General features: G+C 35.9%; 2 protein-coding genes across 15 annotated transcripts in view; one reads left to right on the top strand and one right to left on the bottom strand.

The window, feature by feature from the left end:
* The first annotated feature begins 2,314 nt into the window (after positions 1–2,314).
* Positions 2,315–9,531, top strand: LOC124308378 (probable ATP-dependent RNA helicase DHX35). The gene is made up of 5 exons (XM_046771049.1): positions 2,315–2,321; positions 7,749–8,035; positions 8,149–8,454; positions 8,550–8,703; positions 9,378–9,531. Exons 2-5 carry the CDS (start codon positions 7,801–7,803, stop codon positions 9,502–9,504), a joined length of 822 nt encoding a protein of 273 aa, XP_046627005.1. The 5' UTR covers positions 2,315–2,321; positions 7,749–7,800; the 3' UTR covers positions 9,505–9,531.
* A 441-nt stretch (positions 9,532–9,972) lies between these two features.
* LOC124308353 (calpain-A-like) overlaps positions 9,973–18,068 on the bottom strand; it is a 54,218-nt gene continuing 46,122 nt past the window's right edge. For 11 of the 14 annotated variants that reach the window (XM_046770973.1, XM_046770979.1, XM_046770977.1 and 8 more), the window contains 4 exons: positions 17,131–17,265; positions 12,838–12,965; positions 12,547–12,742; positions 9,973–12,292 (listed from right to left, as the gene is read on the bottom strand). In XM_046770973.1, the coding sequence (XP_046626929.1) occupies positions 12,207–12,292; positions 12,547–12,742; positions 12,838–12,965; positions 17,131–17,265 (545 nt within the window). In that variant the 3' untranslated portion in view covers positions 9,973–12,206. The other 3 variants (XM_046770984.1, XM_046770972.1, XM_046770983.1) reach the window with 2 other exon arrangements.

Here is an 18,068-nt window from a genome sequence, read left to right as displayed (position 1 = left end):
CTTGGACACGTGTGTCTAGGAAAAATCTCGAATAATTTGAATTATTATCTCGACTGATACCACGACTATGAAAACAGACAGGTAGAGGTAAAGTGGGGGAATCCCTCAGGTGTATTATAACACAGCATAATTAACTACCTATAATGTAAAACGTAAATAGACGCCACTCTCGGTACCTACCGGGTGTCCTCTCGTTTGCACCGCAGTGCAGTGAGTTGCTCATCGGCTTCTTCAGCTAACTGGAATTACTTAATCGTGAACTGAGATGCGACGGTTCTAAATCAAATTGTGAGGTACGACGATTGGGGATCAAAATCTGAAATACGATGTTTTTGAACCGAATACTGAGATTCGATGTCATTCTGCTTAGTCGTCGATACAGTCTGAACAAAAAAGTAGGATAGATGAGAAAACCTTTGAAAAAATCTCCATAAGTCTTATTTAGGTTAGTGTTGGCGAATACAAAAGTAAGAACATTCCTATTTATGTAATAAAAATGAATCCAGGAAAATTGGAATAATATGATACAAGCAAAGATATTAACAATTTAAGAAGAAGTCTTGTACTTTTTTTTAAAAAGTTGTTACATTCACATGGATTAAACTCTAGTGTCGTTTTGTCTCGTTTTATGTTTTGGGGATTATTCTGTTCACCGTAGATATCTTAAGAGATCGTCTGGAATAATTGTACTAATAGTTATCTCTCGAGTTATCTGCGGAGTTGATAAAAATGTATTTGTCCAAGTACAATACAACGGATGTTCGTCAACAATTACATTTGCGTGTTAAAACTATACCATAACGTTAAATTTCTAAAGTGTTTCTCATACGATTGGTGGGGTTCTGATCAGCGTGCAAAAGCAGCCCAGAAACATTAGAATCGACTAAAAAATACCAGAGTGTGAGCATTTTTAACATTTTGATTACGAGGAGTTACTTAAATTGCTGATATTTCAGATCGTGTTTTTCTAATTTACTCAAAATTATTCCTGTTGCGTGGTAGGGATGTCATTTCATTTGTGTTTACCATCCTTCGCAAAAGTAAATTTTTGAATGGTTTTTTCTTCTTTTCAAACTTTTTAATCAGACGGTACAGTCCGATGTCAGTGAACAAAAAATCGATGAATTTTATCAATTTTATTACAAGATAGGCCGACATTGAGTATTTATCGAGTTACTATATTCGTAAGCAACGAAGATCTTTTTCAAAGTACGAAAATAGAAAACATTGCTATTACAGACAAAGGATCAAATATCGATGCTTCGTTTGAAGCTGCTTCAAAATCGTAAAATAAAATATCTGCAGAAAAGATCCTGTACGATATTCACTGTAGGTCTTTTTCTCTCTAGGATAGATTTCTGTTGAACCGGAGGGCTCTCAAAATATATCAGTCTCAAACCCAACTCGTATATCCCCTGGGTACCTGTTAACGTCATTCGTAACCTCAAATAACAGTTCTTCTTTCCGTAGTTGCAAAATCAATCTTAGAAAATGAGATCTGAGTATTTTATACCTCATCATTCTAAATCCCAACTCGTACACCACCTGGTTACCTGTTACCGTCGTTCATAACCTCAAATAATAGATCGTCTTTTCGCAGTTGCATCATTATTCTCAAAAACTGCGATCGGAGTATTTTTTTAACAGCCACGCTTGCGACGATTTGGGCATGCCATTCTTGTTCGAAAAATGACAATGTTTTATGATGCAAATAATAAATAATAGAGAATATGTAAGTATCTCTTATTCCCATTGCGTGCAAACCATATATTTTATGTTTATTCCCGACCTAACCATAAAATTAACGTTCTTGACCTTGAAAGCGGGATGAAACATGAGATCATATTTCCCACAAATCCAAGTCCAGAAGAAGCGAGCGGCTTGAAACAAAAAAAAAAGAAGTGAGCGCAAACAATTGCTCATAAGATGCAGCGCACCGCCCAAATCGCGGCCAATTTAAAAGTCCCAATTTTCAGATAAATATTGCAACCAGAGTCAAGTTGACAATAAAGTCCTATATGTAACACAGGAATAAACGTCAACTTTATTCCCTTGTTACATAATGTACTATTATTATTATTCATGAAGCTCAAGCTGACGATGACATGATTGTTTTTCATGTTTATGAGCCTATTGTACGTGCATAATCCTCCCTATTTTAGTTTAGGTGGTTTGCCGGTACTTGACAATGCCGATCTCATGACGCCGCGCCTAACGTGTTAACTGTTGTTTGATCTTCCATGTGTTCATATTCCCTAATTGAATGCTCATATTAAATTAACTGTTTTTGAATTTGCAAAATTACATCAGCCTACATTCTTGTTTATTATGCGCTTGGTACAGCGAACATGACCTTGAACGTGTGGAAATAGTTTTATTGAAGTTCAACGAGTTATAAACGTATTGAAAGATTGATCTATTTTGACATTTTTGCTAATTATCCTTACATATACCCAAACCACCCTATGACCGGCGTAAGAGCGGGACGAACAGGAGGGTGGCGAGTGACTTGGATACTCTGTTTAGTCACAGTTTGTTTTTATCTGGCATCCTAAGAACGACTGACTGTCGAGTGTTACATGAGCCTATAGCAGAATAGTATATTGTGATACGAGTGCGGGATGTTGGCGATTCCTGATTAATGTTATTTGCTGCACTCGTCTTCGGCTCGTGCCATAAACATCTCGCTCATCGGCAATCGCCAACCCGCACTCGTGACACGTGATAACTTTGTAACACCTGTAATGGAAAGTTCGACCCGAGACAATTGTAAACGTGGTAGTTAGATGGCGCTAGTTGCACCGGTTCAGCTGAGTAAACTGTTGGGAAAAATACCATTTCCAGCATCTCGTGCACGTGTCGAGTGATGTCTTGCGTTCGTCTTTCTTCTTGTTGTTCTCTCTCTCTAATTCCCCTCACGTCGCCGTGCTGCTCATTGCGGTCCGCAATCAACGTTTATTGCCGATCTCGCACTGGCTCGACCGGAGTTATCCGATCAGTCGGTAATTCAGGAATCTTGAAGTGAGGTCCATACATATAGACAATAATAAAAGTTAGCCCAACCTTCCCAGATCTCTAGATCAATTATTTCAGATCTGCTACACTCAAAGATATCGCCTCATATACATAATCTTCAATACTCGCGTTTGACAGCAGAAGCTTGAGGTGTCCCGCTTGCATGAAAAGATGGTAAAGCTCACACATACGTAGTCAAACACACAATTTTCTGGGTGGTTCACCAATTCCTCTCGGTATCTCTATCAACATTTACGTTACGTAATACAATATAATCTAATCTAACAGATGTGTAAGAGGTTTCGTATGTTTGTATGTTTGTAACCGATAACGTCAGGAACCAACGGGGATTCACATAAAACTCGCAGCGATGTCTTTCTTGTGTTTGCAGGAGTAACATTGACTCTATAAGTTATGCAAAACCAGTTTTATTTAGGTGAAAAAATGCTGCCTACGATACCAGAATAGCCCAAATCAGTATAGATGTATGCAATTGGTGAGTGAAAAATTTCCAAAAAACGTGCATTCTGAAACCGTTATTTCGAACTTCACCATATTCCGGTATACTGAAATACCGACATGTTCGCGGCAATTTTCAAAATTCCATGAACCTTCCCAATTGCATAAATGCTAATATGGAAGGCTGCAGCTCTTGGACGCACCTGTACGTCAATATGCTGCAATGGATGCGTTTTATGTAGAAGAGTGGTTATTTTTTTCTCACCTCTGATAGCATTCACGTAAACATGGATATGCAGTTGAGGGGTAGTCAGGAAAATGCAACGTGATGACGAATATGTATGAATAATCGGTGTACCTGATCTTCTTCTATGGGTTCGTGCAGTCCGTTGAATGAAATAAACATTCTTATAAAAAATTTAACAGCATCGATTCTGTACCGGCACTCTACTAGTATGACCAACGGTACAAGTAAACTTACGAATCGATTCCCACCTTGAAATTAACACTTCATAGTTAATACGTGTGCATAAAATTTATCTGTTATAATAACTAGAAAGTAGCCATGAAGAGAGAAATTCTTTCCTATACACCATGTCGACTGAATGGGTGATAAAAGTGATACTTTCTACATTGCGCATGTTTGTTTTCTTCCTCGAATTAATCGTCGAAACCTTCGTTGATCGGTTTTTTTCACTTTTCACGAATATCAATGAGATTATTTACATGCTTTCATGAGTTTTTGATACTCACGATTGACCATTCAAATAGCCATGTAGAGTAGGTTTGATTGTCGATTAGAGTATCGAAAGGAAAGGTTGTTGCAGTTTCGTAGGTTGGCCTTAGTGGCGTTCTATGACGATGAATATTACTCAGAAAACTATTTTTCAGGCATAGTTCTTGTTACTGTTTTGGAACATGTTTGGAATAATTGTAGTATGTAATAACAGTAAGTCTTAAATCCGTAATTTTAGAAACTGAGTTTACCAACTGCGGATGAGATCTTACCAAAAGTGTAACAATTTCGTTTCTTTCCCTAAAACAGATTGGTTGATGCAATTTTAACTCTACACGGTGTAAACGGTATCGCAAAGACGAAGTTATACTTCGTAGGCCTCACTCTCTACGTACAAACCGTGATACACTTGAAGGTTACATTCTTCAGACTGTCATCGCCGTCCGAAAGATCGTTTCGAACGGCCGAATTTTCATATATTATTACTAGAGGGGCTTCGCGCGTCAACCCCCGTTTTCGAGTTTTGATGGAAGGGGGGAGGGAAGGCGATAAAAGGTCAGATTTTTGTAGGTATAGAGATGTACATGTATGAACGGTTAAGTGTCGAATCCTTGATTCCCAGATGGGTGTACATGCAGAAGGTAAAATATCAAGTCTTCATAGGTTTGCGATTCACTGTATGTAGGGTAAAGGGTTAAACGTATAATGGTATATACGTAGGCTAAAGGGTTAAATCGTTATAGGCGTAAGGGCATAAACGTTGCAAATATTGAACGTCGATCAATGGTCGAAAGTCGAAGGTTGATCAAATGTCGAAGGTCGAAAATCGAAGGCTGAAGGTGAAAGGTCGAAGATCGAAAGTCGAAGATCGAAAATCGAAGGTCGAAGATCGAAGGTCGATGGTCGAAGGTTGAAGCTCGAAGATCAAAGGGTGCAGGGTTGAATAGAGAAAGGGTGGGCGGTGGACGGATTGGCTATGGTTGGTACGGGCGGGCGGGAGGGTGAAGGGAATCTGTGAAGTTATGAGGGCATACATGTGGGTTTGAGGTTAAATATGTCAAGGTATAAGAGCATATACCTATGTAGGTTCGAGGTGCGGATCAAGGGTCGAAGGTCAAAAGTCGCAGATTGAAGGTCGAACTTCGGATAAGTTCAGGCAAGTTCGGGTAACTTCGGCTAAGTTCGGGTAGGTTCGGGATTCTTGACACGGCAGCCGCGGCGGCGGCGACGGCGGAGGCGATATCTTTATATAATATAGAACGATTATGGTTAGGTTTAATGTTTTCTGAATCACTTATAACTCTAGATTAACACTCGGAACGTAGCTATATACCGTAGGGACCAAAGTGTCTAATACTGAAAAAATAAGTTATTTAATAACTCACTAGGGGCTTCGCCCCTGCGCGCTTCGCGCGCCAACCCCATTTCGGCGCTGCGCGCCTCGTTGTTCGGCGCTTCGCGCCTCACTATTTCCTTAAGCATTGTCTAGTAGACAGGCGAATTCCTTCATGTTGATTTGATGACAGGTCTGCACTTGCTGTCCACTTCAATTCCTTCTGTGCTTACTTTCCTTTTTTTCATCAATCTAAGCTTCCATTCGTTGGTTGAAAATTGGTGTTCCTTTTCTATTGATATCGATCTATCTCCTTGACTTGCTGAATTATTTTTGCTACCGCTCTGCTCGTTATTCTCCAAAATCACCTTCTTTATACTATTTTTTTCTCTATATTTTTGTTGCTGTTCACTCCGCAAAACACCTCTTTCTCTTGTGGTCAACATCGATCCTGGTCGTCCTCTTGCCTGGTTATACGAATATTTGATGGATATTATTCTATGGCTTATTTGCTTCTTCGCACTTACAATTTTATTTTCCTCTTTCTTTTGTGATACTTCCGACCATCCACCATCTTCACCGCCTTGTCTGCTGCTTGAAACTCCTCCTTTCTCCATTGTCATTGTAAATCCGGGCTGTCCTTTTGACTGTTTAGTGATTTATTTGGATTTACTATTATTTGATTGTTACTTTTCATACTTATTACTCACTATCTGAATTTTATTTTGGTTCTGCAAGACATCAAAGTGTCCACTGTCTCCGTCGCCGGTGAAGCGTAGCGAGAATTGTGTTTCATTTTGTGATCCGATCCGGTGTGGATGAATTTGTTCTTCGCGATACACGATCAAACATATCTTAAAAATGTCCGCAGCTGCATATATTGCATTTTTATTCATATGTGATTTGTAATCACCAGGTGACCTAATCACAGCACCGTTTGACTCATTACCTGTAATAAAACCCGCAAATGTAGACCAATTATCCACTATATTTGAAACGATACTCAGTCTCACCTCTGCGTGTCGATCTTGAGTGCCATATACACAATACGCCAACGCGCGAGAAAGACAATCCCCGTCGGGAATCATCTTGATGATTTTCGTTTGCATGTTCATTTTTTGCGCGTCGGAAACAGATACCTATAAAGATATTTGTCAAAGACTGTCATAAACAGCCGATGACGGCTGTCAAAGGGTTTGCTAGATGCTTTTTGTTTTGTTTTCGGGATCTCATCCCACCGCCAACTTCATGCGTATACTATTGTTATTATAATCTTTTTTTACTATTGTTATTATAATCTTCTTCTACGTTCATTTGTTTGAAACTTTTTTATTAGATAGAGAGATTTCGTTTATAGTAAACGACTATTTTGGAATAGGGGGATTTCACTTGAAGCAAATCAGTAATGTTTTGCTGTCTTGCCGTATCAGGGGGTCAAATTTTTCAACTGAGGATTTGTTTCGGAACATTATTTGTCTGAAGGTTTTTCGCAACAAATTTCTACTTGTTGTTGTTTTCTCCATAATTCATAATTTAGTTGCCAGCGCAATTAACAAAGTTGATGTTTTTGCCAGGATTCTGCAATAAAAATTAGGTTTGAGAAAGAAGTATTTGTTTTGCTTACTGAAAAAACAGTTTTCCGTAAATTTCATTGAATGTATTTTCTCGCTGAATGTACGTAATCGGTTTTTGTCAGCATATATCTGTAGCAATAGTTTGAAACTTATAGAAAAAAAATAGATACTTACCTATCGTACTCTTGATAAAGAAAATTTTGACAAATATTTGACTTGAAACAACGTACTATTGGTATTCATGAATTAATTTACGTAACATCCGGATTAACAAAGATTCTTATGATTGTTCTGCAGTTCAACGCTTGCAATCTTCAACATTCTGGATTCAAAAATTTATTCGAATAGCATGAACTTGTTAGTTCATAAATAATACAATAATTCGCAGTTTGATGAAATAACTAAAAACTTGGCTGGAAAAACATGGAACAAAAATTTGTAATTTAGGAATATAATAATCTGGTAAATACTAAATATTCGACTAACTCGTAATAAAATTAATAAAAAGTAACGATTTTTGACGAGCCAATTTCGTCAAGGTGATCCATGATCAGTTACTGAAACTCTGGAAAAATGTGATCTCGAGAGCGATGGAATTGCAATGTCAATGAGATTATTTGTATATTTTCAGACTCTACACAGAGGATGCTTTTGACAAATTTGTTGAAGCAACTCCTCCAGAAATGCAACGTTCAGATCTAGCACCTGCCATTCTACAGCTGAAAGCTCTGGGCATCGATAATGTCTTGCGATTTAATTTTCCCTCACCGCCACCAACAAAAAATCTTCTGTGTGGCCTAGAACTGCTTTATGCTTTGGGGGCCATTGACAATAATGGAGAATTGACAAGTCCGCTGGGAGCAACAATGGCAGAAATGCCATTAGATCCTGTCTATGCCAAGTGTTTAATAATCTCAGGTAGGATCCTACTCTAGTGTATCAATTTAGTGTCCCTTTGCTATAATCGTTTGCTCCAGCCCAAATTCTCAACACATTAGATGAACTGTTTTCAATGAAAAAATTGCTTACAGGTACTATGGAATGCTCAGCGGAGATAACAATCATCCTAGCTATGCTTCAGGTGCAAAATGTGTTTACAATACCCGGAGGGGGTCAAGCAGCTCTGAAAGCACGAGTTGCACGTCGCAAGTTCGAAGCAGAGGAAGGGGATCTGATCACGTTGTTAAATGTCTATACGGCCTATGAGTCCCAGAAAGTAACAAGCTGGTGTCACCAGAATTTTCTCAATCACAAAACGCTACGAAGAGCCACAGAAATTCGTACCCAGATGTGTAAAATGCTTAAAAAGTTGAATATTCCACTTATCTCTTGTCAACGTAAGCAATTCCGACGAAATGTGATTAAGTTAAAGCCCTTTTAAGGACGAGAGCTTGGTAAAGAGTTATTCACAAAATTCCACTCTACTTGTCAGGTGACACCGAAAAGGTTCTGAGGTGCATTACTGCAGGCCTTTTTCCCAACACTGCGTATCTTCATTACACTGGGGTGTACAGGACCGTTCGAGGTAGCAGGGAACTTCACATTCACCCCAACAGCTGTTTGTACACTGTTCAACAGCCTCAATGGTTGGTATAGATATTTCCGAACATGAGTTTCAAAGAAAGGTAGAAAAAAAGAAGAAAATTTTGCCTCTTGGACGAAATGCTATGTATAATAATGCCGGGATGATGGAACTAATAATTTTTTCAATCATTTCTAATTTCAATCCTTGAATTTACACGTTATTTGCTACAATGTGAAATTGAAAGTCTCATGAATTTCAAATATCACCAGGTAATTTAAAAAATTATCCAGATGTGTTGGAGATCAATTTGCTTATCAGTGTAATGCTAAACAGTTACATAACTTTGCTCATTCAATTTTTTTTTTTTTTTTCAATCTTCGTGAAGATAAGTCATTGTCAGTTATACAAAACTTTTTTTCTTTTTATTCCAAGCAATGTAAACCAAAGAATATTTCACTAAAAAATTGCCTAAGTGACCTTAAAATACCCTGATGATTCCAGGTTTTTCCAGAACATGGATACCCTGTAAAACCACTAATGTTTGTAAATTGGAAATATAACTAGTTTAGAATACTCCAATTAATTTGTTGAATCAGAGTAAAAACTTGATCTAAAATACCTGAAATGTTTCAATACATACATCGTTTTTTATTCGAGTAGCCACCTCGAAATTCAATTTCCAACATGCCATACGATATTGTAAGTTGATAGTATTCAAATTCATCGTAATTCCAGGCTCATCTTTTGCGAAATTTTGCACACCAGCAAAACGTACATGCGAGAGTTGACAGTTGTAAAACCAGAATGGCTGGAAGAACTAGCACCTCATTTCTACCAAAGACGTGCCATCGATCCCTTCTAGCCCCCCAACGGATGAAAATGAATGGATCGCTGTTTCTTGAAATACATCATAAACGATGGAAGAATTTGCAACCACTAAAACCATGAGAGAAGTTTTAATTTTTCCATCAATGACTTTCATTAGATAGAAAAAATTGATATGAATTTTGGCAACTAATAAATTGGTACTTTGTGTAAACCGAGTTGATTTATTTTTTGTCGTCGTGATCAATACTCGAACTGAATCCGCTTACTTATTTCTACCGATGCTGCATATTAAAAAGTTCTGTAAGTGATGAGTGATCTTGAAAATTTCCTGTACCCCCTTAGAGTCTTGCAACGTTTTGAATACAAAATAGGATAATTTTAGGAAATTTGATGGAATATGAAATTACAGGATGGGAAGAAAATTAGGAACATTAATTATAGCCAACCAAAAACTGTTGAGGAAAAGATAGGAATTTATGTAAAAATAAATGGGACTCTTTCGTGGATTGGTGCAAGGTGCGTAAATTTAATAAGTATAAGAAGAATACACAAGTTTCCTAAGGAATATAAAAATAAGTAACTTGAAATATTTATCTACGTGTATGGTTTGAGTGAATGGGTTATTCGGCATGATGTTTTTGCAGTTTTGCATATCTGTAAACCTCAAGGACAGACAACTCACTTATGAAACTTCGTGATTAAATTCACGTAAATGTATAAAGCTTCAACTTTCAGATTTTCAGTGTAATCTGTTGAGTTCCGATTTATTATAAAAAAAAAAGAAAAGGAAATAAATGAAAACAGTTAATAAAATAATAAGAATTCCGAAAATCATATCGCGGAAAGATCAAATTTTTTGAAGCATACAGCGTACAAATTTACTCAAAATCTAGAACTTGACTGTTTCTTCTAATGCATGAGGCAAACAGCCCTTGCATCTCACAATCGGTTTCTATTACCTGTATTATGATGATTTTTATCGAGTTATGTAATGCTAGTACTTTTCTTCTGTCATTTTTTCAAATGTAAATATTATCATTGTAATGACATTTATTCATTATCTCCAATACTTAAAAACAACTCTATGTAATATAAATATTTATCATAAATAAAACACTATAAGTGTAAATATACTGTATATTTTAAAGAAAATATCATTCTGATGCTACATATTAGACACAGTAGCGTTTATTGGTGCCTTCCACTCCCGGTATCCAATTAAAACTAATCCATGGTTCAGTTCTGTACGAATTGCAATTTATTACGTTGCTTAAATCAAGTATATTTCAAATGCCTTTCCGGCTATTGAGATTACCTTCATCAACCATGTCTCAGTCTTCATCTGATATTGGAAGTAAAAAGCTTAATGAACAATATGCATTCAAGCATAATAGGGATCTGGTTCGCGACGTTTCGATGCTCGAGCTACCTTAAGGCATTTTTTGGCGAGAGCTAACAGGAATACTCGAAAGTGCAACAACATGGTATATGGTTGAGCATGTATATATGTATTCTGGGCATCCATGGGTAGAAAACAAATAGTACTGGTTGTATATGTTATATACGCGATTTGAATTTAGCATACTGACTTATGAATAAGACAGACATGCGGAATGAGGTTAAAAAAGGCTTTTTCAGTGTCACAAAGTAACTGCCATTTTGTAGACATGCAGCATACGAGTGGGATTTGAAAATTGTATTTTGTCAATCCGAATCCCACTCACTCACTGACCATATTTTTGTAGATTTTTTTTATACATAAAAGCTAGTTATAAACATCAACTATATACTTTGCACCATGAAACCAACTCGCTAATCATAATTTAGATAGCTATCCTGGTCCTGCTGCCTATGCCTTATTTAAAGAGGTGGGTTGGCCAAAATGGATACTTTTTATTAATTTCATTACAAGATACTAGCAAATTGAGTATTTATTGAATTATTATATTCGAACAAATCTACTAGATTTTTAACCATTTTAAAGCGATTAGAAACAAAGCTTCGGTGTTTAACTTTTTTTTCATAATTCGAGTAATTACGATTTTCGGATTTTTGTACTTTGTATAATGATTTCATAATTACTCAATGTATGACTACGTCGTGATGAAATTAACAAAAAGTCGTAATTTTTTGCCAATCAACCTCCTTAAGGTATCAGGATCCCTGTATACAGCCGACATAAATTAAACCTGTTTCTGTTTGACATCATTGTTTCTCCTGCAAATTGAACCAACTTCTACAAACTTTGATGTTTTCTCTTTACACACATAGGGGTTTATCATGCAATAATTGATGAATTGGAAAAAAAAGATTATGCCCCGAAAGTGAAGATGTGAGTAAAATATTAATAATGTTCTCTCGATAAAACTGATTCTAAATATTAAGTTGGTAAGCCCAGTTAGCTTGAACACTTGAATTGACGTAACACAAATGGATACGCATGTACTTTAAAAACTATCTGTACAGTTATGAATTGATAGAGTAAATCTGAAACGCATATGCTTACAAACGAATATTTAGCGATAGTGAGTTATTAGTTACAATGAAAGAGATGATCAATAAAGCTTAACAGGTACGAAAAAAGGAGTTTGGAGTTTCGAAGAAATGAGAGCTTCAATTGTATTTAGCTTCCAGGATTTGAAAAATGTAGTACTTCAAAGTTTCACGTTGACCAACATCTGGTCGATAATTTGTTCCTGAGTTTGTGCTTTTGGTTTGCCTCTTTTTTGTTATTGATTACGAATACAATGTCTTCTCAACCCATTCTTCCATTGTAAAAGTAGCAGTGTTTGTCTTATCTGGATCGCGTTCTCTGAATATATCTACAAGCGTGAGTTAATCATGAGATATTACGAATATTTGTTGTTACCAAAGAATCGAGTGTTGATTGTTAGTGATTAGTAATGAAGAATATATTGTTGTTAGATTAATTAAAGTACCAATCCTTATGTTGTATTAAGTATACTCTTCAAATCACGTCTAAAATTATACAATTTTTCGTTTTGAACTGACCACGAAGCTGTCTCATGTTTCTGTGAATCTTTTTTGTTCGTTTTGTTTTACCAATTTGACTCACCAATCATCGTCTTTAGACGTACAGCGCACATGATGTAGTCGTCGAATGCGATCATTCCATCCTTCGTTCCGTAACGATGTACAAGTACGTTCAAAATATGATTATTCATGCGATAGCCGGCGCTATTTAAAGCTTGTCTAAGCTCGAACGCGCTCAAGTATCCAGAACCATCTCTATCGTATAATCTGAATACAGCCTGAAGAGAAGAATTTGGTAACATTTATCATGAGTTATATGTATAAATGAGCTTGGAAAATTATGATCGATCGATTAGAAAGCACCTTTACTCACCCTCCAATTTCTAATGTCATTCCAAAGTGATTTGAACTCTTCAAATCCTAGTTTACCGGAACGATCTGTATCCAGCATGGCAACCATACTACGGCATATATCTTTACTGAAACCTTCGTTTTGCAATTCTGAAATAAGATATCATTGTAGAATGAATAGCTAGATTCATAATGTAGCTGACAGGTACTATTTTTTGTGTTTACGAATAGAATTTTTAGGGCTGAGTATAAAATATTTGTAGTATTTATTAAAATTTATTCAATTAATAACAGATTAATTAGCTGTCAAAGTTGTTATATGCGGTATAGCTGATTATAGAGGTCGGTTAATTAAGCAAACCTATAAAAATAGAAAATTGTAGAATACTTATTACGAGTGACATATATCTTTCTTAATGAGTATCGATTTGTTACTACATGATCATGTTGTCAAAAAACTGCTACTCGTTTGATGAATTGTGAAGCACATACATGATCGCTACTTATCTATTACTACCTGTTTTTTTATTAACATCTCTGTACATACATGTTGCATTGTTACATGTTCAAGACTAAGCGTTGGTAAATAGGGGGAACTTCAGTTCACCAAGGTATCGCGATATCAATGACGCTAAGAATTTTTGCTGTCAGCTCACCTATAAGAACTAATTCAAAGTTATAGGGCCTTGTACCATGAGATTTAAAAAATGTTCCACTTGACAAGAAAACAATAATTTCCCGTGTGAGATGATCTTTGAAAATGAATATCTACTATTCTAATTCTCCGAAAAATATTTGAAAGAAGATACAGGTAAAAGTGGGTATGTTTTGGGAATTTTTATCTTGACAACCAGTTATTCAATTTGATTGGGGTTCAGATTTCCATTTCAACTCTAACCCATGCCCGTAAGAGGATGGATTTCCCCATTCAACCCCTTCAGGGGCACATTAAATCCACCAAACGGGTTTCAATAAAATTTGGTATGGAGGGTTTTTTGGGTCGCTGATTACAAATCTGAAATAAAAATTTGACAATTCAAAATGGTGGATCCATTACGGCGGACAAAAAGCGAAAAAGTCATTTGATTTCGATAACACTCAGTGTGCGGGAAGTTGTCGAGGTCGCTGATTATAAATCTGAACTTGAAACCACAAAATTCAAAGTGGTGGGTCCAATGCGACAACGTCAAGTGACTTTTGGGATTTTCCGTTCAGTAGATTCAATGTGCCTCTGGAAGGGGTTAACTGGGAAAATCCACCCTCTTGCAGGTACGAGTTAGAATTGAGATAAGAATCTGAAAAAATAAGGGAATTCTTTGGAGCCGATTTAAAAATGACCATTTTAATTACCACCCTAATATATAGTCCCTTAAATACATACATATACTTTGTTCAACAAGAGAACAACCTCAATCTGCTAATAGGCTGTGGTAGAACAGGGAGAGCTGTGGTTGGTAAAATTTCCAGCAAAAAAAAAATGATGCTATTTTGTAGGTCAAGAAATGAAAAAAATTTGTTCTCTGGTTTTGTTGTGACCAATATTTTTGAACCCATTTAAGAGTATGTAGCAATCCTACCTTTACCGACTGAGTAAACTCACCCTTTTTTGCTTCCTATATTAAATAAACAAATGAACGGAAACGGTTCCAATTTCAGCGGTGCTTCGATCTTCCGCAGCGGAATTCAAGAAAGTTACTCATAATTCGAATATCGTCAATAAAATTTGTGGTTTTTTTCATACGTTACTATTCCCACATTTTCCGCAATTCAGGGGCCAAAAAGTGCATAGTTGTGATACTTTGCGCAATTAAAGAAAAAATTAGAAGTGAAATGAGCCGTCGTGAGACTGTTTTCATGCAATATTGAGGTCGCTAGACGAGAACTAAGAATTACAATAATTTCGTAAAACCAAGGAACGTTTCAACCAAGGAACGCTCGGCCGTGCGCCCAGCATATCGTAGGAGTATTTTTTATTTACGAAATTATTTTAATGCCTGGTTCTCATCTAGCGATCGTAATATTGCATGAAAACAGTCTCACGATGGCTCATTTTACACAGTATTCTTTCCGGAATTGCGCAAAGTATCTCAGCTATGCACTTTTTGACCCCTCCTTTTCATGCGGCAAATGTGTGAATAGTGACGTGTTTCAAAAAATTAAACGTTTTGGGACAATTTTTGAGATATGACTAGCTTTCCTGAATTCTGCTACGAAAGAGCGATGTATCGTTGAAATTTGAAATTCAAAACCCTTTCCATTTGTTTGTTTATTCAATATAGGAAGAAAAAGGGTGAGTTCGCTCGGTTGGTAAGGGAAGACTGCTACATGCTCTTAAGACTCATTCTCTTGAAAACCCGTTACAAGATCAAATGAAAATTCTGGACAGTGGAAAATCGAAGGTAAAAGTTGTGAAAGCAAACGTTATTGAAATAGGCTTTAGTTTGAAATTTATACATTTCTCACAGCGTGATAAGCACGACCATAATATATACCTGAAAACATAAATTCGAATGTTATAAACACAGAATGTAATAACAAGAATACATGACGTCCCGACACTCATATTAGTGAGATATCGTATTATACATTCAACAATGCTGCCATGATTAGTAAAGTTATATATACACGTACATAACGAAATTTGATGAAATAGTTAGTTCCTTAATACAATGAGGATTTGGTAATTTGAGCCGTTCGAAACATTCAAGGAGATGATTAAACAATTTGAAATAATCTTAAAACTTCCTTATATTATACCGTAATGCACAGATGTCAGTGAGCAACATATACATATATATATATGTATATATATATATATTGTGCATGTAATATACAATACATATAGGTAATGCAAAGTCTGTACTTTGCAATTTTCCATGTTCAAATGTTCCGTTGAGTCACAGAATAAAATTTGGAAATGGAACGTGGGGACGGAGGCTGAATTATTATCTGTACCTTCACCTATTGTAAACATACCAAACATACAAAGAGGAAACGTGAAACGCCACCAGAGTGTTACGCAGGGAAAATTACTCTAGTGCGACAAAAACTTGAGAGGAGAAGCATAGCATGTTGAGACACAATCACCTTCGCAGCACTGTCAGCAACGGTCGGTTCACTGATTTTTGCACCCATGGACAGGACCAGTAAATGTTCACATACAAAAAGGGAAACAGTATTTCCGTATAATCAGACTTTTGATTAGAAACTTGTAAGCCTCTGTAGAAGTTCAAATACCGTGAGGTAAGTAAGTGTAACACATTTGGATTGCGGAATACGTATGAGTAAATTTTGCTTCTGAATATAATAGAAAACTACATTTGGAGGATGATTCTTTATCCTACTTTTCATCCCTGATAAAACAAATTCCTATGATTTTCTACAAAAATCCCTACGATCTTTAAGGAAATTTGGAACACACCTCTAGTATTTGAATACACTTTTTCATAGATTTCAGTGGTTTTTTTTTGGAGACGTTTTATAGGTAATTGTAGAATGAATTGCATTTTTGCAACCGTTTTTCATATATGTAATGTTGAAATGCATATAATTTGTATCATAGAATTCCTGTTTTAGAGATATAGCAAATGTTAATTTTTTGGTAAGACTCGCCTATTGAGACAAGGTGAGTTCAAAAATGCACAATAGCGTCCCTAAATCCATCTAGATCATACACAAAAGATTAGAAGAGTCTTTAAACATAAACCCAAATTCTGCTAGGTACTTAACTTGTCTGCAATAAGTTAAAAAATACTATTTCATACTTTCTCGTACATATTCGTAATCTTGTCGACGATCATTCTTAGAAATTAATATATTTCCAGAAATTGTATGAAAAACAATCATTTCATTTTCGAGATCCAGATTTCCTTAATACTTTCAAAAATTTTCAGTTTCTATGCCAATAGATTATGATGGGAATTCGTACAATTTTCCAAAAGGTTGCAAAATTTTATTTTCATTATAATGGCCAGTGGACTTTTTTATTTTTGTTATAAAAAATTATCAACTATCATCATTTTTCATAATATTTTGTACTCTTATGGGAATTTGTGGAGATTAATTTAATTTTATTGACTTGATTTTTCAATAGCAATATTTCATGGTTTTCTATAAATGAAATACAAAAAAATTACCATTGTCCACAACTTATTATAATTCTATAATTTTGTAGAATAGCGTAGAAATTATTTTTACCAGGGGCGCCTAGAGTAAAATATCTTTGTGGAAATTCTTGTTTCACAGTCCAACGTGACGTCACATATTCATAATTTTTCGTCTATACTGTTAGGTGGTAGCTTGCAGAATACCTTACCTACAGGTTTATTGTATTGCTCGTTATTACAAACAAGACCACAGAGTAACGAGATGAGCGTGTCGACAATGGACCCTTCTCCTGGGGTGATTTCTGGGGCTCGAGCCTCGCTACGTCGAGCAGATGATGGTAGCTCTATGCGTAACACACACTACGAGTTAGCTAGACTATTAACATATATACATTTGGATTAATGTCCACCGCGCTGGCAAATATCAATTCTGACAAGATTTGCGTCATTCAGGTACTTTTTTTCTAGATAGTGAAAGTGTCGTTAATTTGTCTATGTATTAAGTGCAAAGAGAATCCTAGAACAATTGTATTTGTAACATCATAATGTAGAGGTATTTTAAAAGTCTACAAATTTATACCTTGTACAAAACATCGATTCAGGGTTTGTACTCTTTTCAGAGTCTAAATATTCCCTCACTTTCCCAGGTAATCCAGTCGTCTAATAAGACTTTTCCAATAGCTTTTCAAGAAGCATATTCCTCAATAATCGCTATTTTGTATGAACAACATTACGGTAAGTGTACCAGTTATTGACACGTTTAGAACCAATTATTGCACCTTTTACTTTAAAAAATTATAAACTGACGGCGCTAATTGTGAATTTCTCGACGACTAAAACCAATTGCCAGAGGGTTGGACACTATATTTTCCAAGCAAGTATTGGAAAAACTTTTTACTTCTATGTAGGAGAAAAAAATTCATTATTACAACAATGTTGTCATTTTGTTTGGCCTTTTTTATCAACCAAAATTACACCTCAAGACAGTTAATTTGAGTATCGAATGTTGTAATCAAGTTAAAACGCGATGATCAACAGATATCGTCGATACTAGAGAATTTGTATCGCTCGAAATATGTAAAAGAAATGGCAGAAAAAATGTGTATTCCATTTCTCTAAATACAAACTACCTTGTTCTGAAGAGATG

This window comes from Neodiprion virginianus, chromosome 7 (assembly GCF_021901495.1).
Source record: "Neodiprion virginianus isolate iyNeoVirg1 chromosome 7, iyNeoVirg1.1, whole genome shotgun sequence".
Classification (NCBI taxonomy): Eukaryota; Metazoa; Arthropoda; class Insecta; order Hymenoptera; family Diprionidae; genus Neodiprion; species Neodiprion virginianus.
This window is presented reverse-complemented; position numbering and strand designations above follow the sequence as displayed.